Source organism: Moschus berezovskii, chromosome 4 (genome assembly GCF_049115385.1).
Source record: "Moschus berezovskii isolate FMDL1 chromosome 4, NW_MosBer_1.0, whole genome shotgun sequence".
NCBI lineage: Eukaryota > Metazoa > Chordata > Mammalia > Artiodactyla > Moschidae > Moschus > Moschus berezovskii.
In genome coordinates, this window is record NC_142463.1 from 102,793,129 (window position 1) to 102,814,011 (window position 20,883).

The 20,883-nt window shown below is 45.0% G+C and overlaps 2 protein-coding genes across 11 annotated transcripts in view; one reads left to right on the plus strand and one right to left on the minus strand.

Annotated features, from left to right (window-relative positions):
• Positions 1-17,484, plus strand: part of LOC129535562 (NBPF family member NBPF4-like) — a 204,382-nt gene extending 186,898 nt beyond the window's left edge. For 8 of the 10 annotated variants that reach the window (XM_088835694.1, XM_088835696.1, XM_088835692.1 and 5 more), the window contains 10 exons: positions 86-300; positions 1,491-1,542; positions 2,425-2,639; positions 3,586-3,637; positions 4,273-4,448; positions 5,453-5,504; positions 6,311-6,477; positions 10,051-10,278; positions 12,259-12,457; positions 16,353-17,484. In XM_088835694.1, coding sequence (XP_088691820.1) covers positions 86-300; positions 1,491-1,542; positions 2,425-2,639; positions 3,586-3,637; positions 4,273-4,448; positions 5,453-5,504; positions 6,311-6,477; positions 10,051-10,278; positions 12,259-12,449 — 1,348 coding nt within the window. In that variant the 3' untranslated portion in view covers positions 12,450-12,457; positions 16,353-17,484. The remainder of the gene's footprint in view (positions 1-85; positions 301-1,490; positions 1,543-2,424; positions 2,640-3,585; positions 3,638-4,272; positions 4,449-5,452; positions 5,505-6,310; positions 6,478-10,050; positions 10,279-12,258; positions 12,458-16,352) is intronic. The other 2 variants (XM_088835701.1, XM_088835700.1) reach the window with 1 other exon arrangement.
• The window catches only part of LOC129556737 (myomegalin-like), a 631,881-nt gene that overhangs the window by 446,971 nt on the left and 164,027 nt on the right, over positions 1-20,883 (minus strand).

Here is a 20,883-nt window from a genome sequence, read left to right on the forward strand (position 1 = left end):
TGCCTCCTATCAAAACCAGCCAGAATGGCTTGCAGTCAGATCTTCTTCACTTAATTTTCTGTCATTCCTTTCCCATCTGGCACAGCATGGAGCTGCAGGAGGTTGAAAAGAAGGACGTGCCTGAAGAATGCAAGGATGAATGTGTTTTGATGCCTTCAGTTCTCCAAGGAAGTTCTGACAGCCACCAGCCTTACAGTAATGACAAACTTAAATTTAATGAACTGGAAGTAGACCTTGGTCCGGATGGAGCCTGTGGTTGCTCTTATGCTCAAGAAGATGAAATGCCAACCAATATGTCAGGTAACCCCTGTATTATTTGTCCTCACATGCTCTGTAGACCAAGGAAGGTCATCTCTGAGGACAGGTTGCATAGACACATGTTCGTTGCAACCAGGGACAAGGGTCTGTTATGGAACACAGACATCAGGTGGGTCAGGGAGCTTTCATTCTTTTTTTGCTCCAGGCTTGTCTCTGTCACCCTGACCCCAGTGTCAGGCATTCGGCCCAAATCACTTGTGACAACGCTCACCCACCTCAGCTGCAAATCCACAGGAGGTGTCTGTCAGAACTAGTGTGGAGCCAGCGTGTTGTTAGCTGCAATGATCTGATTTTTGTAAATGTTGCTGGCCTCTCCAGAAATGATGACAGACTCGCCTCTTTATAAGGAGAGCTGATTTCCAGGTTTTATTTGACCGCTCTCAGCCCCAGTCCCCCTTTTCTCGATGTTGGCAGGTCTTAGCTAACATGCCATCTGAACACCAAAACAGATATACTTGTACCATTGCCTTGCTTGGATGTTTCCATGAAGCAAGGCTGGGCTCTGGCAGTTCCTCCAGCCTTGAATGGCACCAAAGATTCTTTTTGATTTGAAGGTTAATACAATTCACTGGGCTTCCCTGGTGGCTCAGATGGTAAAGAATCTGCCCGCAATGCAGGAGACCCAGGTTCAATCCCTGAATCATGAAGATCCTCTGGAGAAGAGAATGGCACACACTCTAGTATTCTTGTGTGGAGAATTCCATGGACAGAGGACCCTGGTGGGCTGTAGTCCATATGGTCACAAGGAGACAGACACTACTGAGCGGCTAACCCTTTCACAATTCACCCATCACTCTAGTCTCAAGTATAAATTCCTCTAAACCATCAACAACCACGTAATCTGATGGGATTAAGCAGTACTATAGAAATAATTCTAGAACATAACAGCTCATTTTCTAGCATCTCTAGTAAATACATTTTTACTGCTTATACAGACTCAGAACAAAGGATGTTGGGAGAGATACCACATCAAGCAGCAAATTTCCTCGATGGGTCTGGAAGCAGTCCAGTCTCATTCTCATCAGACTTAAGTGTCCTAGAATATCCTTGCTGAACAATTATGTTCTTCCAATGAGAATTTTAATGTCCTTGTTGTACATGTATTTACTGAGTACATATATGCGAGGTCTGATTTGCTTATTATGACCTTCTGTCTCTGAAATTCCTACCAGACAATGAAAATTATCACAAGCAAGTGAGTGGACAAGAGCTCACATTTCCCAGGTAATTTGAAGATCTGTGGGCTGTGAATGTCAGTGGTGACAGCAGGAGACCTCAGATCCAGAGAAAAAGAGAAAGTACTCTATGGAACTCTTTCATCCTTTCATTCAACAGCAATTATCTCTTTAACAGTGTTGTCTATTTATGCTTCCCAAGTTTGTGCATTTCCATTTTCTAATCCCTCAAGTTGAGTAATGTCCAGTGAGTTGACCCAGGTGAAATAACTAAACCTGGGCGTTCCCATATTCATGTGTTTTCCCCTGAGTGGTTAAAGTAGGGTGAGATCCTATGGGTCTTGCACTGGTTTGGCATCAGCATGTTGGTAAATATTGGATTTCAAGGGAAGAAAGTAGAACAGTATTCATATTACAACAGAATATCGAAAAAATACTTCTTGAAAGCAGAATATCTAGTCAGCAACACTTTTTTCTCCAACTCTGAAAAACTGATTTTGAAGTCATATTTGTGCAAATCAAAAGTTTAAAATTAAATGAAATAGAGTCGAAAGTCAAACAAATCTTTAACTTCTTAAAAGCTGTGTTCACTTGGACACAGGCTATCCAGTCAACATAGTGTGTGCAGAAAAGTCTGAACCACTGTCCCAGTCCTCTGTGTGTGCTGGGAACCATGACGTTAGCATGTAGGGAAAATTCCGTCTCCTTCTTCAACTGCTGGTTGTGTGCCCAGTGCCCAGAGAACCTGCTGTCTGTCTCCCACCCCATGTCAGCCACCCTCCACTCCACATCAGGAGGAGTTACTTCCCTCCTTAAGGGGCCTGCCCTTTTGCTTTCTGTGACCACTCTCAATGCCTGTCAGCAAAACCAGTCAGATGGCTTGGGGTGAAATCCTCTTAATCTTCTGTCATCCCTTCTCCATCTGACACAGCGTGAACTTGCAAGATGATGAAAAGAAGGTGGTGTTCCAGCAACCCCAAGATGAATGTGTTTCAGTACCTTCAACTCTCCAGGAAGGTTCTGCCTGCAACCAGCCTTACAGTGATGGAAAATTTGCATTTGATGAAGAGAATGTGGCGTCTGCCGTGGACGGAGCCTGTGGTTGCTCTCATGCTGAAGAGGATGAAATTCCAACTGGTCTCCCAGGTAGTCTTCAATATATCTGTTAGTCTACTCTGGGAGAATTAGCCCCCTTTGAGAGACCCTGTGCTTCCATACTGAAGCCTGATTTGAACCAGACTCTCACTGCATTTTCAATGAAACATTCTGTGAACGGACTTTGCTCAGTTCCCAGTCACAGTTGTCCCTGTGGGGAACCACTCTACCCAAGGCAGTCCTGCCAGACTCACGTGTCCCTCAGCAGTTGTGGCACAGGAGGTCCCTTTCAGGCTTCCTAACTTTGAATGGACCTCTTATCTCCCATGAAATGCTTGAATTTTCATTTCTGGGTAATGTCCCTGAGTTCCTACCCCTGTCCAAGGCTTTTGGCAGTCTTGTTTATATCTTTGGAGATGCCACTACTTTGGTTCACTTCTGTCAACCCATAGTCTCTCTCTTTTCCTTTGACTTACTTGTTCGAAGTCTTCTGAAACCAGAAATAAGCCACACCGTCATCTTTTGGTATGATTCTCTGAGGTAAGGCAGGGCCCTGGAACTTCCCAACCTGATGAATGGCCACTGTTTTCATCTTTGAGTTTCATTTGACTTGATGGTGTGTATATTCTACTCCCATTTAATCTTAGTGTATAATCACTTACCCCATTAGGAAACAGCATTTCAGATGAAAAACCCTGAGTATTATAGCAGGCTGAGGATGTACCTTAGCTGTTCCCCAGGAACTGTGAGTAAAAGGATGCATTTAGCTATTTGCACAGACTCAGGACCAGGATACTCTGCGAATGACATATCATATCAAGGAAATTTGTCCAATAGCTCAAGATGGAAACCCAGTGCCGCCTTCTGAGGCTATTTCTAGGGTCTCCTGGATTATTTCTGTCTCAATAGCCTGTTACCACATGTGAAGATAGGTACAGGTTTGGGCATTTGTGAAGGGAATTTGTCTGATATAACTCTCCTGTTAATTTATTTACAGAAAACCGGAATGATCTCGATGACCTGAAAGGACCAGAGGTGGTTGCCCCGAGGTAATTCTGAATCTCTGTGGGCTCTTTGCACAGTGATGACCTCTGCAGACCTCTGATCCAGGGAAAAACAGGAAGTGCTGAATATACTGTGTTAATCAGTTTTGCCCACCACTATTATCCTTTCTCATAGCGTTCTCTGCTTTCATTGTGGTACTTCTATTGTTTCCCATTTCTTATTTACTTGTCAAGTTTAAAACCCAAGTGAGTTGACCCAGGGGACCTAAGTCAGAATGGTTTTTTGCATCAGTTTTTACCGCAGGGGTGGTTTTAGAGTGAGATGCGTATCTGCTTTCTGTTTGTGTTAGCGTGCTGGCATGTGTGTCACAGTAGTGTCAATGCAATGTGAATGGAAGTGTGAAAGCCACTGTTCTGTGTCCCTGTGTGTGAGGCGGGACTGCACCATCAGAGGGAATTCAGTCTGTTCATCAGCCTGTCATTTGGCCGGAGCACAGAGCACCTGCTGTTCTTCCTTTCTTCTGCCCTGTCAGCCTCGCTGTGTCTCACACACAGAGTTTTCTCTCTAATGGATCGGACCCTCGGAGTGCTTCACCACGCAAACATTCCATCAGAACCAGATAGGACTGCACAGCTTCTCATCATCTTGTCTTAATCGTCTGCCCTCCCTCCTCCACCAGGTTCATCAGACAGCTGCCACAGCTGAGAGAGAACGGTGTCCCACGGGACTCTCTGCATGAATACGCTCTGACTTACTCGGTTCTTCCTAGCCTCTCAGACTCCTTCTGGCCTTACAGGAGTGCTGCTGTCTTCTCACTTGAGGGCGTGGATGTCTCTCATGGCCGGGATGTAACCAGTGAGTATTTTCTTGTGATGGAACTCCACCTGGACGCCCAGGTAGACTGTACGCTCTGTACTCCTCGCTTCTGGGGTGCTGAGATTTGTCCTCCCTGTTGGAAGCTCTGTAGACGGTGATTAGAATCAGACTCTGTGGTAGAGTTTTAAGTACAGACCTCAGGTGAGTCTGGGAGCTGTGCTGTCTTCTTCATTCAGGTGAAGCCTGTGGGCCAGGCCCCAAGTTCGATCATGGACGCAAGGCTGCTGTGACACACTCACTCACTTGTTTGAGTGCAGGTGTCCGGAGATTACTGTATTTTTTCCTGATTCCCATGAAATGTCTCTTCTTGCCTACATTGCCCCCATTTTCATACCCAAAGTGTCCCTGGAATTTCTGTGCCTTTCTAGGGGTGTTAGCAGCCTTAATTATTTGTTGCTTCCCTGGTGTCACTGCTGTCATCCCCAGTGTTTGTCTCGTCTAAATTGCTTTCTTCGCAAACCAATCATTTGGACACCAGGATGCAAATAGCCCTCCCATCACCTTGCTTGTATGTTTCCATGAAGCAAAGCAGAACCCTGGCATTTTCCCACCCGATGAATGACTGAAGTTTCCGTGGAACAACTAGGATTCATGTGATTCGAGGTTTGTTCATTCCACTCATCATTCTGATAAAGCAGTCAGCATATGGTGAGAAAAGCCTGAGTATTACAATATTCTGCTAGAATGCAGTTGGGCTATTCCCCAGACTCTGTGGGGAAGATGAATCTTTATCTTTTTACTCAGACTTGGAAGAGAATACTGTGGTGAGGATCTACCAGGGCAGGGAGATCTTGCCTGATGGCTCAGGAAAGCAAACCAAGGAGAATCTGAGAGACCCAACTTGAGGCTTCTGGAATATCCTTCTTAAATAGCCTATCATCTCACTGCCGATATTGTTGTCCCCGTGGCAGTATTGGACCGTGGACTATTAATTTACACAGTGAGATCTGCTAAGTGTTTGACTTGTCTGAATTTATCCATAGAAAATCTTGCTGATCTTGAGGACGAGGAAGATCAAGACATCATCTCTTCTAGGTAAGTATGGAGAAACATGGGTCTGACATCAGTGGTGACCTCTGGTCATCTCACATGCAGCGGAATCGGAAAGTGCTGAACATGCCTGTTTCTTCCATTCAGACAACCACAAATTGTCCCTGTACCAAGGCTGTCTGTTTTCACCCTTTATGAGTCCCTCTCAGTTAGAGTAACTTGCAGTCAGTTGAAGCAGGGCTACTGATCAGCCACAGGATTTCTTTTAGTCCTCTGTTTTCTGCTTTTTATTAAAACCAGCATGCAGTACTTATCTGCCTCTGTCACTCTGGGTTACGAGCTTGGCAGGTATTTCATGGCAAGGAAATTAACTTGGAAAAAATACTCATGTCTTATCGCAGTATTAGAAAACTTGGTCTAGCAGACACAAGATGTCTAGGAGTCCATTATGCTGCCAGAGTTGGTGTTCATTTGGATGAAGCATGTAAATTTCAATAAAAAAAAAAAAAAAGTATGCTGTATTTGAAATTACCCTGATGTTCTGAGGACGTGTGTGACATGACTATGTGTCCTGGGGGGGCCCGTCTCCTTCCTCTCGAACTCATTTCTTCTCTGTGCTCAGAGCATCTGATGCTCACTCTCCCTCACTCGCTCTCCCTTTCCCTTTGCAAGTGCCTTCAGGCCCCAGATTGGGTTGTTGCCGTGGGGTATTTTTATACATCCCTATAAGGGGACTCCCCATTTGTTTTTTGCAACTTGTCCCTTACCCCTCCCATCAAAACCAGCTATGGCTCCAGGTTGACTAATCCCTCTTGTTCAACCATCTGCCCTCCCAACCCCACAAATCTCAGCGTGGAGCAGCTGGTGGGAGAAGAGATTGAAATCCAGCCGGGCTCACTGGATGAATGTTATCTGGCTGCTTCTACTGGCCATCATCTGGCAGGCTCCTGTCATCCTTATAGAAGTGCCTCCTTCCCAACAGAGAGTGGAGAAGTTTTCTTGACTCTCAATGTAAACGGTGAGTACTCCCAGACAGGACCTAGGCTCAGGTTGATTAGAACTATGTTCTCAGTTTTAATTTTTAGAAGGCATCACGAGCCTTTACATTCTTCTTGCCCCAGACTGCCCTCTGTCACCTGACCTCATCTCATCAGCACAGGCTTGTGGTATCAAATCAGACCAGAGAGGGACAGGGGAGGGATAAGGGCAGAATCTCAGCTACCGCTGTCTCACCTGCAGGAATTTGTGTAACAGAGCTCTTTTTATCAAGAGAAGAATCCTTATATTCGTGAAATTTTGTTGCCAATTTTGTTTCTTGAGTAGTTTCTGGCAAGCTCTCTGGCGTTGCATTCATGATTGCAGTCTGCTCCTTATTTGTAATGCATGTTCTATTGTTCCCCAGCTCTGGACTCTTGCCCGTGGGCTGCCTACCTCCCTCTGAAGCATTTAGATACTAGATCCTGAACATAAAATCTGCCTATGTCCTGTAATTTCCATGAAGCCAAATAGCAGTCTCTGTTTTTCCATCGTCTAGAAACACCCTTGTGTCTCATCCTTTGTGCAGCAACAAGGAGTCTTCCATGTGTGGGTTATAGTTTCAGTGTTTTATGTGATCTCAGTGGTATAATCTCATGGAAACTATCGATAACCTGTGTGTCTGATAGTGGCATGGACCTACTTATGAGCCAGGTCCCCTTGGGTAGCAGTTCATAGGGTGTGGAGATTAAAACCTAGTATGAAATCCTTCTTGGGCTATTTTTTCTTGAGTTTTTCTTTAGCAGAAGCATTTCACTGTTAGGAATTTGATTCATAAGATCATCTTGATAAACCAGAAGAAATTCCATTATGTATCAGACTCTATCTAACTTCTTTTAAAACGATGTTTGGCATATAAATGTTGTCCGTCTGTCAGCTGCTGCCTTTTCACATTGGTAGCAGTTTCTTTATTTCCCATTCTTCCCTGAGGATCAGAGAAGCAAAGGCGTTCTGAGGATCACAGTAGTTCACAAACCAGGAAGGGAACACCTGTTTGTGTGCTGTGCTGTTTCCTAGGCGAGCTCCAAGTGCACTGTAAGCCCTTCAGCCCTCCAGACGCCCTCTCAGGTAGTGTGGTGTCTCACAGTGGAGCCCAGGGCACTGAGGCTCAGCGGGTCCCTTCACTTGCCCCAGACACTTGGTCACTGGCAGGTGGGACACTGGCCTCTCCAGGGCCTGACTCCCTGGCTCAGGCTGTGGCCTCTCCTCTCAGCAGTCGGAGCATCAGTGACTGAGAGAAGACGGTGCCCACCTTTTCCTCTTTGCCCTGAACCAAATGTTTTGCAACTATCTTCATCTTCAGCAGAAAGTTGCCAGAGGGCTGCGGACCACCCCTGTGTCCCTCACTCAGATCTGCCAGCTCCAGATGCCTCTGTGCACTCTGTCCCAAGAGCAGAGCCAGCGGCTCCTCCAGCCAGGGGCTCTCTCTGGAGAATCAGCCAGGATGAGCGTTCACGCCTCTCCCCATCTCCTGCCCTCAGGTCACCTGCTATCACGACAGGTCCAGGTAGACCTTGAATTTGGCTGTGCTGAAGCCATTAACACTGTGGAGCTCTTTCTCAGAAACACTGACAGCCGGGGGTGGGTTCCTGTGAAGAGGATGAGTGAGGCTCAGCCATGTGTCTCAGATATGTTTCTGAGATGGTCTGAGTGTGTGATTTGGCCCAGTCGTGGGAGTTCCTTGTTCACAGTGGGCCAGGAAAGGCCAAATCCCCACAGATGGATTGAGATGAATGAATAGAATATCTAAACTCTACAGGGGTCCATCCTGTGTCCTGATTCTCATGATAACCTGAGGACAGTGTGGATAGCTGTTATGCAGCCATGTGGGTACAGGTAGTCAGGTCTACCCCATCCTCTCTGTACAAGGAGAAACCCTGCAGAAACCAAACACTTGATTTTTAAATTACAACTTGATCTTCCATTGGAGGCTTCTCCCCACACTAACAATATTGGGCAGTGTTGTTGATGTTTGATACAATGTTTGGTTATTTTATATTCTGTCACTGCAAAGAATATTCAAAGCATTGGTTTAATAAAACCCATTCTCAAGGAAAGACAAATAAAATTAGATGATGAAATTACACAATGATAATTAAAAACAATCCTAGCCATTGATTCAAAATAACATTGGAGAATAACGGGATACATAGTTTTGAGAGTTCTTTCAACCACCAAATATTGTACAGGGATTTTCCCTTCAGCCCAATGTGAATTATCATCAAATCTGATTAAGTGTCCTAAAATATGATGATTAACGATTAATGAACTTCGCTTGGTTGAAATATGAAGGGTACATCAGACTGAGAGAAGTGCTTTTGGCAAAAGCCGTGGAACCTCACAGAGGCTCCTGGTACAGGGCTGGGGTCAGAAAGGGGCCAGCCTGAGTCCTAGGAGGATTTGCAGAGGGAGCTGTGGGAAGTGACATGCAGAAGAAAGAGGGACTAGAGACAGGAGCACTGGAAAGGCGAGTGAGGAGGCAGATTTGTGTAGCAGGGAAGGGAGGATGAATTTCCATAAACTGAGGAGCATGTGATGAAACAGGATTGGGGGTGATAAGACAGGTGACCTTTGAGAGTGTGGAGAGGACTGAATCAGAGAAAGCAGTTAGAAGGAGGTTGGATGAATCTTTGATGAGAGTCAGACACAGATGCTCTCTGGAAGACAAGGAGATGACAGACACATGAGAGACAGTTAAAGAAACAAACCTTGTGAGGGTGCGGTTGCACAAGAGGGAGGTGAGAGGAGAGCAGGCCCTGGCGGCTGTGACCTCACATGAGCCTGGCCTGGACCAGAGGAGGGTACTTCATGTCTTTGGTTTGCCCACGTTCCGAGGATATGTACTCATTTCACAGGAGACATATGAGCAGATTTCATTAGGAGCACTGTCCAGGCACCAGTGGAGGGACGCGTATTGAAGGAGTGTACATATATTATCTCTCTAAAGAGACACAAAGGTGTTTCCAACAAGGTCTCAGCCCTCTCCTCCACTCATACTAGCTGCTATACCATCCATCCCCACTCTGCCCCATGTGGTGATAGATTTTATTCTATATTCACATGTACGGGTGAGCAGAAGGGTAGACAAAATTTCAAGCAAGGAAATTCAGAAGGGTCTGGAATGTACTGTATTTTCTCAGCTCAAATTCTAGTGGTACCTGAAGCCTTCAGGCCAAATGCCTCTCCCTGTTCTTTTATTCCTGTGGGTAGATATCAACAACTCTTTCTCCCCCATGCCTAGAAGCTTGTCGAGAACCTTCTCTCTAGGCTACAAGACTAAGGCTAAGAACAGAATAAGAGGCTTGACCTCCTGTGTCACCCAAACCCTCTAGACTCAAGTGGGTGATCTCTCATTTCAAGAAATTGCAGCCCAGCACCTGCCTTCTCAGCGCCCCAGTCACAGCCATAAATATGACATCTTCACAATGATCTCTGCCTTTGCTGTCTGGGTTATCGGTTGGTTTCACTCTTGGGCTAGGACAGCAGAAATGGGTCTCTGGGAGGGCTTAGCAAGAAAAAGCTTCCATTAGTCCCACTGAGCCCTCTTTACTTTCAGGTGACACCTGGGAGGACTGTCACCAGGGACCTGTGAGTTTCCCAGGGTCAGAGGTGCCAACTTCACAGGCACAGCTTCAGAAAAGCACCCACGTGACCGATTGTCTGCAGTGGCAGCTGGACCAGCATTTCGACTGTGGTGACAGCAAAGCTATGCTGGGTCTTTCCTCCACCAACTGGGGCTTTACCTCCAACACTGACTCTGGAAACCAAGGACCACTCTTTCTAGGTAAGAAAGAAAAGGGGAATACAAAGCTCTGGTCCATGTGCTGGTCATCACAAAGCTGTGGGTGGAGGAGGCAGAGTGCCTTTCCCACGCCCGCGGTCAGCCCAGTTGAAACCTGTGACACTCTGACAGAGTGAGGTGATCAAGAGCCTGGGACTTAGGACAGCTCAGCCTCAGGCCCTGGTTCTGCAAATTCCTGCCTGTTTACCTGAGCCGAGTTATTTATCTTCCTAGGTATTTGCCTCTCTCGTGCCTCATGTGAACTCTTGAGAAATTCTATCTCCTTTGCATATTGTTGGGAATCTTAAACAATACAATATCCAGGGCATCTGATTCGCTAAAATTTGTTTGATCCCCACTATGAATATATAATATCTAAGCATTGTGTCTTTCTGGTGCTTTAACACTTACCAAATGATCCCACAATGGTTGTTTCCTCTACGGCAGCATAACCTCTACAGTCTCCACTTTCTCTGGACCCCATCTTCCCCTGCTTCCTCAGAGAGTAGCTTGGCCAGTATTTTCCTCTCCTTTCACCGTCTGTCATCAAGGCAATTTACTCCCGTTGGGTGCTCTCAGTTAGCGGGTATCAGCAACATTCAATAGGAGCGTCAACACTGGCCCTGCAACTCAGTCCCATGTTTGCTTTTCACATCCAGTTTCCTTTCCTCAGTTTCCCCTCGTTTTAAAAGAATGCGCTGCCCTCATTCTTGAAGCACACCCGCCAGTCTCTTTCATGACACTCGTTTAATTCATTCTCTCCACTCATCTCCATGTCCGTCTCCTAGTTTTCATCTCCTCCGAGTCCACCTCTGCTCAAATTTCCTTAAAAGAGCTTTCAGACCCTCACATCCATTTCACCTGGGACGTGTTCAGCCTTCCCTCCTTTGCTCTCCACATCCTCCTCTGGAGCCTGGCGCTGCCTGGCACTCTTCCCTCAGGCCGTGGCCTCGTCTGAGGATGAGGAGAGACCCAGGTCCTCAGGTGGCGCTGAGATGAGAAGGAGCCCCTGTGGCAGCGTGGAGAGTCTCATGGAAAGTGCTCAGGGAGGGCAGGGATGCGGAGCGGGACAAGAGCCACCAGGTCTTGTGTTTATTGTCTTCTCTTCCCTCTTGTCTCTCCTTTTCTTGGGCTCGGCCTCCCACACTCTCAGCCAAGACTGAACTCCACTGGCTCAGTCACTCTGTTTCCTGCTCACCTTCCATGGAGACCTGAACATAAATCCAGGCCTCACAGCAGATTTTGCAGCAAACGGTAGTTTTAATGCCCTTTACGTTCACACCCCGTCACACTGTGACTCCCCCCGGCCCCCACCCCTTATCTCCTAGTTCCTGTCACCAAACGAGCTTCTTCTCATTCTTCTTATTTTTCTATTTTCTTGTCCAAATTCAACTCATCAGGAAGCCAATAGAACGATCCATTCAGTAGCTCAAATCCTTCATTCTTTTATTCCATCACAAACACACTCACTTGTGAGGTTTCTTCCATTTTTATCATATCGTCTATGCCTTATTTAAAGTATGTATAAATATCATAAGTAACCTGTTTACATATATATGAAGTGCATATTGATGCACATTTAAAAGTTTTCCAATTTAGACTTCCCCGTTTCTTTTCTCTCATGAGGTTTTCCTTCAGCTTTGACTTTGCTTCATCTCTTCCCTCCCAACAGTACAAACTGCATGCTGTAGGAGTTTCTTGCCTTTGTCTTTTCTACCTAGGAATTTTTTGTTGTCATCCATTTTATTTTTCTTGCTCATTTATGGCCCTGTGGCACACTTAACAATACTGGGAAGTATAAGGAAGATCAGCAAAAAAGAAAATAGAAAAATATCTCCATTGTCTTCACCTACCCATGGGCTTTCAGATGGCCTTTCTTGTTCCTGGACACTTTCTGTACCTGATGTCCTTCTTGGGTGAAGGAGTGAGTCTTTGTAAATCATGAATAACAATGGATCCTGTTGGCTGTGGTTTTATCTTCAGAGCTGGATGCTTCCATCAGAGTGAAGAACCCTCCCAAGCTGGAAGGTGAGGGCTCCACAGCAAGCACTCATGAGCGTCCAGTCTGTAACAAGATTAAAGGCTTAAGTGTCCTGAAACAGAAGATTATTAGAAGAAAACTGCTGTTTGGCAAGTGGAGACTAGCGTGCAGATTCCCTGGCCTTCAGGCTTAGGGCCGGAGGTAACCCCGTGCGCTCCTTCCTTGTGCTCTTTGTCTGCTGTGGCTGAATCCCCCACTAACGTTTCTCTTCCTCATGTGCTCACTCAGCAGCTGACACTGCCTCTGCGTGGTCTTTCCTCTCTTTTCCATGGGGGCGGCCACCCTGCAGTGCCCTCCGTCTCAGTCTCCTGGTTAGGCTCTGACCACTATGTTTTCCCACTGCTACCGTCCTCATATGCCCTCTGACCTTTCCTATTAGCCACAGGAAGCCCAGATCCATGGTCTTCCTCATCAGAATAGCAGCATTTAGGCCACTGAAAACATTGGCCTTAAGTCACACACATTCTTGGCTTCTTCCCTTACTTTCCCTGCCCCTGCCTCCAAGTCCACTGCCTCTTTCTTTCAGGATCACGTCTTAAGGAATCACTGGCACGTGAGTTGGCTTCTGGAGAAATGAACCTAGGACAGCCCTTACCCCTCAGCTTATCCACCCGAATAAGAAATCCCAGACTGAAGGAAAAAGCCTTGATTACTAAAATAAAATAAGAACCTGGGCCATAGGTGGGAGTCTGGACTGGCCTGAGTCATGATTCCCCTCAGCCTCTGATAGGCAGAACTTTGCTAATGTGCAGGGGGCTTCCAGGAACTCACTGGAGCTGGCATTAGGTGGAGGACAGTAAATGGCTCCCTAAAGGGACATTGGGGAAAAGGAGATACAGAAGCCAGGATTTCAAAACAGAGAGCATGAGATGGACAGGCACTCAGACCTCTCCAGTTTTACTCACATTATTCCTTCCCCATATTAGTAAAAGCCCAGAGAAATGAACTGAGTTGAAATCTGAGGCCAGGGCATGTAGGACAGCATTGGACTGAATTAACTTTGGGCCACATTTATGAAGACCCAGGGAGATACACAAGAATACAAGATAATCATTGCTTCAGACCATCCAATTGAGAAGGCCAATTATTCATAGGAGAGTAACAGAAAGACCAAAAGATCTTTGGGGCCAGTGGAGAGAAATCCATATTGGACTAGAAGGAGAAAATAAAGAGAGAGATGTGAAATAGTGCAGGCCTGGTGAGTAGTTCTAAATGGTGCTACTGTAAAATGAACACGGGTTGAGTTTTGAGGTGACATGGATGCCGTATCCCAATCCAAGGAAATTCTGATTTTAAAGTTCTGGAGATGAGGTTTGGATATCAGTATCTTTCAAAGCTCTGCTAATATGCATCAAGGATTAGAAGGACTGTGGATCTGATAGGATATAAGTAACGAATATGGCATGGCCTATGAGTGGCTGCTTCCTAAAAAAGCTGAATAACAACAAGTAAGGGAATTTGCATTCTTCTCTCAACAGAAATATTTTGTACAGCCTGGCGAAGAGGATAGAGAAGAAAAAAGAGACGTAGATAGCTAAGTTAGAGTGATAGATAATCACTCTGGATTCAGTGTCTCACAATTTTCATGGTACAAGATACAATAAAACAAACAAACAAAAATACATAGACCCCAAAGTATAAAATCGACCCTCCCCTTGCCACAAGAATAAAATTCAGTATTTCCTTTTCTACTGTTAAAATGCAACTTGCAGTTAGCTATTCACTAAACATGTTCACAGACTACTAACTGGCTCAGAACAGCAGATGCAACAAATTTTTTTTTTCATCGAATATAGTCTTTATGCCAAAACCCCATAATGAATGTTAGGCCTTATCCTGCCATATTTGTCCTTTTACATACCCTTCTATCAGTTCAGAGAAGTTGCTCGGTTGTGTCCAAATCTTTGCGACCCCATGGACTGCAGCACGCCGGGCTTCTCTGTTCATCAGCAACTCCCAGAGCTTGCTCTCATTCATGTCCATTGAGTCAGTGATGCCATCCAACCATCTCATCCTCTTTTGTCCCCTTCTCCTCCTGCCCTCAATCTTTCCCAGCATCAGGGTCTTTTCTGAGGAGTCAGTTCTTCACATCAGGTGGCCAAAGTATTGGAGTTTCTGCTTCAGCATCAGTCCTTCCAATGAAAATTCAGGACTGATTTCCTTTCAGATGGACTGGTTGGATCTCCTTGCATCCCAAGGGACTCAAGAGTCTTCTCCAATCCCACAGTCCAAAAGCATCAATTCTTTGGAACTCAGCTTTCTTTATGGTCCAACTCTCACATCCATACATGACTACTGGAAAAACCGTAACTGACTAGATGGGCCTTTTATGGCAAGTCACGTCTCTGCTTTTTAATATGCTATCTCAGTTTATCATAACTTTTCTTCCAAGGAGTAAGCGTCTTTTAATTTCATGGCTGCTGTCACCATCTGCAGTGATTTTGGAGCCCAGAAAAATAAAGTCAGCCACTGTTTCCCCATCTATTTGCCATGAAGTGATGGGACCAGATGCCGTGATCTTCGTTCTTTTGAATGCCTAGTTTTAAGCTACCCTTTTCCGTCTTCCTTCACTTTCATCAAGAGGCTCATTAGTTCCTCTTTGCTTTCTGCTGTAAGGGTGGTGTCATCTGCATATCTCAGCTTATTGATATTTCTCTTGGCAATCTTGATTCCAGCTGTGCTTCATCCAGCCCAGCATTTCGCATCATGTACTGTCGATAAAAGTTAAAGAATCAAGGTGACAATATAAAGCCTTGACATACTCCTTTCTCAATTTGGAACCAGACCGTGTTCCATGTCCGGTTCTAATGCTGCTTCTTGATCTGCATACAGGTTTTTCATGAGGCAGGAAAGGTGGTCTGTTATTTCCATCTCTTTAAAAATTTTCCATAGTTTGTTGTGATCCACACAGTCAAAGGCTTTGGCCTCGTCAAGAAAGCAGAAGTAGATGTTCTCGTGGATTTTTTTTTTTTTACAGTAGCTTAAAATACTATAGAGAATCTTTCTTTGAGAAAAGTTTGAGAAAAAGGTGATGAGATTTTAGTATAACTAAACTGAATGCTCTTTCACTTCAGACTTTTATTTGTTGAGTTGTCAACAATATTCCTAGAAATGCCTTAAGGCAGATTCAGCATGAAATAACCTTCATAACATTTTGGTGTCCATGGGATGCAAATGGCTTGACACAAAGTTACACTCCCTGCTCTCTTTTTGCGAATTTTATTTTGAGTTTCCCCTTTTTCCATTCATCCCTCAGTCTCTTTGGAGCAGGATTTCCCTGGAACGCCTTATTCCTGTTCAGGAGGATGACCAAACAGCCTCTATTAACTGTTGACTCCTCCAGATTGGGGCTTTCCTCTCCTCCTCTCCCTTCCCGCAAATATATAGGAAGGGCCTGTGGCTTGGGCTGTCAGTAACAAGTCATGTGGTTTTGGATAGTCCTTAGACCTTTGAAAACATAGCTCCTCCTCTGTAAATTATGGAAGTGGACTTGGATCCATTCTGAGGTCCCTATTGGTGCTCACATCCAGGACTCTCCAGGACCCTGCTTCTCCTGAGAAGGCAGGCATGAAGAGGTAGAAGAGGGTGTCTTTCTCAGTTGAGGATCCTCTGCTCCCATAGCTGTCTGTTTCTAAGTGTGTATGAGGGATGCTCAGCACGTCCATCCCTGAACGTGTGGGAAAGCGTACAGATGAAGGGGATTCAAGAGTCCAATGACTGTTGAGGATTGAGTGGCAGGGATCCAGTTAAGACTCTGAAGCAGCTCTGAGCTGAGATATCACCAAGCACAGGTGGGGTGAGGACAGGGTTCCTTAGATGCTGCACCACAGGCTAGATGAAAGTTTAAGGAGGTATTCCTTCTCAATCGTGGATCTCACTTTCCTCTCCAGCCAGCCTGTGGCTCTCCCTTCAGCTCATCCTGTCAACAGGAGCTCTGTCTGCCCCTGGCCCCAGTCACCATGTGGCCATCCCTTCAGGCTCAGCAGGGCCTAACGAAGACTCACGTTTCTTCTCTCCCTCTCTCTCTCTTTCACAGATATCAATTACTTTAGGAACTAAGAAAAGATGTTGTCGATTTGAGAAACCACACTATAAAATTACCTTTTCCATTTGATGAAGAAGAATCTACAAGAGCAACTCGATTTCAACCTCAGCAACACTGAAGGGATCATTTTCTGAGAATGAACATCCCAACCAACAACCACTGTCCACACTCCAAGGGACAGAATTGATGCGAGAAATCCCAGTCATCAGCCTCCGAATGTAATCCTCAGTAAGGTGATCAATGCTTTGATGGACACACAGTTTGGAAAGACCTTAATACTGCTCCTCTAAATAGTCGTCCTCCACACACCAGCATGGGAACAGTTGGAAGAAGACAGCATATCAACCCGGTCATTCTTTGCCACCAGATGGACTGTGCTCAAAGCAGACAGCATTTACTGCGCATTGTTCTTGCTGAAAGTGTTTATCCTGTGTTTAATATTGAGGTAGATATCAGATAACTGCAGAATTGAGACCTTTGAACTAGACAGCTGGCCTTCTTTCTTCAAACGGTCGATGTTTGCACCAAAAAGACAACAAAAAGGAGAAGAGATGTTTTAGGTCCCATGGGACTAAAAAGATCGTGTTGCTTTATCTCTTTAGTCCTTCGGAACCTCAAACATCTCCTCACCTTCTTGTAGTTGTCTTTGACGGTCGTGACATTGACTTCTTTGCAGAGGACAGGTCAGTTGTCTACTGAAAGGTCTCCATTTTGCAGCTGTCTGATCATTGCCTCATGATTAAATTCCGGTGAACCCTTTTTGCCAAGAACACCATCTAGTGCATGCTGTGTGCTTCCGAGTGCAGCCTGTTTGGAGGCTAAGAGTGTCCACTTTACCTGTCCCCACTATGATTATTTCTGCATTGAACACTGTTATGCAGAGGCTTATAAGATCTGTTCTTGAAAAGACAGGCTTTTGTGTCTGTAATGAGCAATTTGATTAGTGGTATTTGAGGGTGTATCAATATTGTATTCTATGGTGCTCTTTCTGTAAAAATTTTACCACCCTTTATTGATCCCTGATGCGTGTCAATTATCATATCTGTGGTATTGCCAGCTTTGTGCTGTGGAAAAGACAATCCCTACCCCTAACATATAATTAAAAATGTTTTTGTGTTTCACTGCAGACTCGTTCTTTTTTAAAGTTCAGGGTTATAATCCATGATTTTCTTGCATTTATTTTTAATTGGAGGATAACTGTTTTCCAGTGTAGTGCTGGTTTTTGCCACACCGCAGTGGGAAAAAAACATAAGTGTAACTATGTCCCCTCCTTCTTGAATCTCCTTCCCACCCTTCCCCCATCCACAATCCATTATTAACATGATTTTTATAACATAAATACTCTTGTTTCTCATGTGCTGTGCTGTGCTTAGTTGCCAGTTGTGTCCGACTCTTTGCAACCCCATGGACTGCAGCCCACCAGGCTCCTGTGTCCATGGGGATTCTCCAGGCAAGAATATTGGAGTGGGTTGCCATGCTCTACTTCAGGGGATCTTTCCAACCCAGGGATGGAACCCAGGTGTCACCATTGCAGACGGATTCCACCAGGGAAGCCCAAGAATACTGGAGTGGGTGTCCGATCCCTTCTCCAGGGAATCCTACAAAACCAGGAATCGATCCGGGGTCTCCTGAATCGCAGGCAGATTCTTTACCAGCGGAGCTACCAGGGAAGCCCCTTTGTTTCTCCTGTTCAGTTTGTATCTTAAACTCCTCTCACATCTTTTCATCTGTGTTTCCCATTTGTAGTAGATTGTATCTTCTGGGTTTCTTTCTCTGTTATTTTATTTTTTGTGTGTATGCATATTTGTGTCTGTGTGTCTTTTGCTGGGCATTTTGGAAGGCCTGGATAGCTAGTTAGTGCACTAAAAGTTTTGACACATTAGTCCTTTAGTATTTTGTCACATTTCTAATATTTGAAGCATATGTTTCAAATGTTATCTATCAACTTCAACTTTTTACTACTGTGATGCTGGAGGACATTATTCTGCTTTTTTTTCTGTCTTTACCTATAGTATTATTACCTTATTGTATTATTTCAACCCAATCGAATGTATACCCTTTATATACTATATTTTTCCTACCTTTTTTTGTTAATGTGCTAATTGGTAGGGTAGAGGTAGGAGCTGGAGCAGGGACCCACTGGGTCCTTTCGACCCCCTGGTGGCACAGGATGGCTGTCCCACTCTGGGAGTACTAGCAGCCTCCCTGTAGAAGTTTGAGGGTGTTCCTAGGCTGCCCCCAGAGCAGGGCTCACCACACAGTGGTTTAAATCTACAATCCCATATATTCAGTGATGACCAGATGTACATAACTCATAGTTTCCTGTCAATTCTTGATGATCAGAGTTCGTCTTTAAAGATTTCTCATGATGGACTGAGAACTCCTTAAGTTTGACTCCCAGGATTGATCTCCTTTAGAATGGACTGGTTGGATCTCCTTGCAGTCCAAGGGACTCTCAAGAGTCTTCTCCAGCACCACAGTTCAAAAGCATCAATTCTTCAGCGATCAGCTTTCTTCACAGTCCAACTCTCACATGCAAAAATGACCACTGGAAAAACCATAGCCTTGACTAGACGGACCTCTGTTGGCAAAGTAATGTCTCTGCTTTTTAATATACTATCTAGGTTGGTCATAACTTTCCTTCCAAGGAGTAAGCGTCCTTTAATTTCCTGGCTGCAATCAGCATCCGCAGTGATTTTGGAGCCCCCAAAAATAAAGTCTGACACTGTTTCCACTGTTTCCCCACCTATTTCCCATGAAGTAATGGAACCAGGCTTCAGCAATATGTGAACTGTGAACTCCCAGATGTTCAAGCAGGTTTTAGAAAAGGCAGAGGCCCCAGAGATCAAATTGCCAACATCCGCTAGTTCATGGAGAAAGCAAGAGAGTTCCAGAAAAACATCGATTTCTGCTTCATTGACTATGCCAAAGCCTTTGACTATGTGGATCACAATAAACTGTGGAAAATTCTGAAAGAGTTGGGAATACCAGACCACCTGACCTGCCTTGAGAAACCTGTATGCAGGTCAGGAAGCAACAGTCAGAACTGGACATGGAACAACAGACTGGTTCCAAATAGGAAAAGGAGTATGTCAAGGTTGTATATTGTCACCTTGCTTATTTAACTTATATGCAGAGTACATCATGAGGAACGCTGGGCTGGAAGAAGCACAAGCTGGAATCAAGATTGCTGGGAGAAATATCAATAACCTCAGATATGCAGATGACACTACCCTTATGGCAAAAAGTGAAGAGGAACTCAAAAGCCTCTTGATGAAAGTGAAAGAGGAGAGTGAAAAGGTTGGCTTGAAGCTCAACATTCAGAAAACAAAGGTCATGGCATCTGGTCCCATCACTTCATGGGAAATCAATGGAAAAACAGTGGAAACAGTGTCAGACTTAATTTTTTTGGGCTCCAAAATCACTGCAGATGCTGATTGCAGCCATGAAATTAAAGGACGCTTACTCCTTGGAAGGAAAGTTATGACCAACCCAGATAGTATATTAAAAAGCAGAGACATTACTTTGCCAACAAAGGTCTGTCTAGTCAAGGCTATGGTTTTTCCCATGGTCATGTTTGGATGTGAGATTTGGACTGTGAAGAAAGCTGATCCCCAAAGAATTGATGCTTTTGAACTGTGGTGCTGGAGAAGACTCTTGAGAGTCCCTTGGACTGCAAGGAGATCCAACCAGTCCATTCTAAAGGAGATCAATCCTGGGTATTCATTGGAAGGAATGATGCTGAAGCTGAAACTCCAATACTTTGGCCACCTCATGTGATAAGCTGACTCACTGGAAAAAACTCTGATGCTGGGAAAGGTTGGGGGCGGGAAGAAAAGGGGACGACAGAGAATGAGATGGCTGGATGGCATCACCGACTCTGTGGACATGAGTCTGAGTGAACTCCGGGAGTTGATGAGGGACAGGGAGTCCTGGTATGCTGTGATTCATGGGGTCGCGGAGAGTCGGACACGACTGAGCGACTGAACTGAACTGAACAGATGCCATGATCTTTGTTTTCTGAATGTTGAGCTTCAAGTCAACCTTTTCACTCTCCTCTCACTTTCATCAGGAGGCTTTTGAGTTCCTCTTCACTTTCTGCCATAAGGGTGGTGTCATCTGCATATCTGAGGTTATTGATATTTCTCCCAGCAATCTTGATTCCAGCTTGTGCTGCTTCAAGCCCAACGTTCCTCATGATGTACTCTGCATGTAAGTTAAATAAGCAGGGTGACAATATACAACCTTGACGTACTCCTTTTCCTATTTGGAACCGGTCTGTTGTTCCATGTCCAGTTCTAACTGTTGCTTCCTGACCTGCATACAGGTTTCTCAAGAGGCAGGTCAGGTGGTCTGGTATTCCCAACTCTTTCAGAATGTTCCACAGATTATTGTGATCCACACAGTGAAAGGACTCTTACATGTACGCTTACCTTCAATTTCTTCCTTCCTTCCTTGCTTTCTCTCTCCCTCGCTCTCCATCTCTCTTTGTCTGTTGCTGTCCTTTTTCCCTTTAAATCAT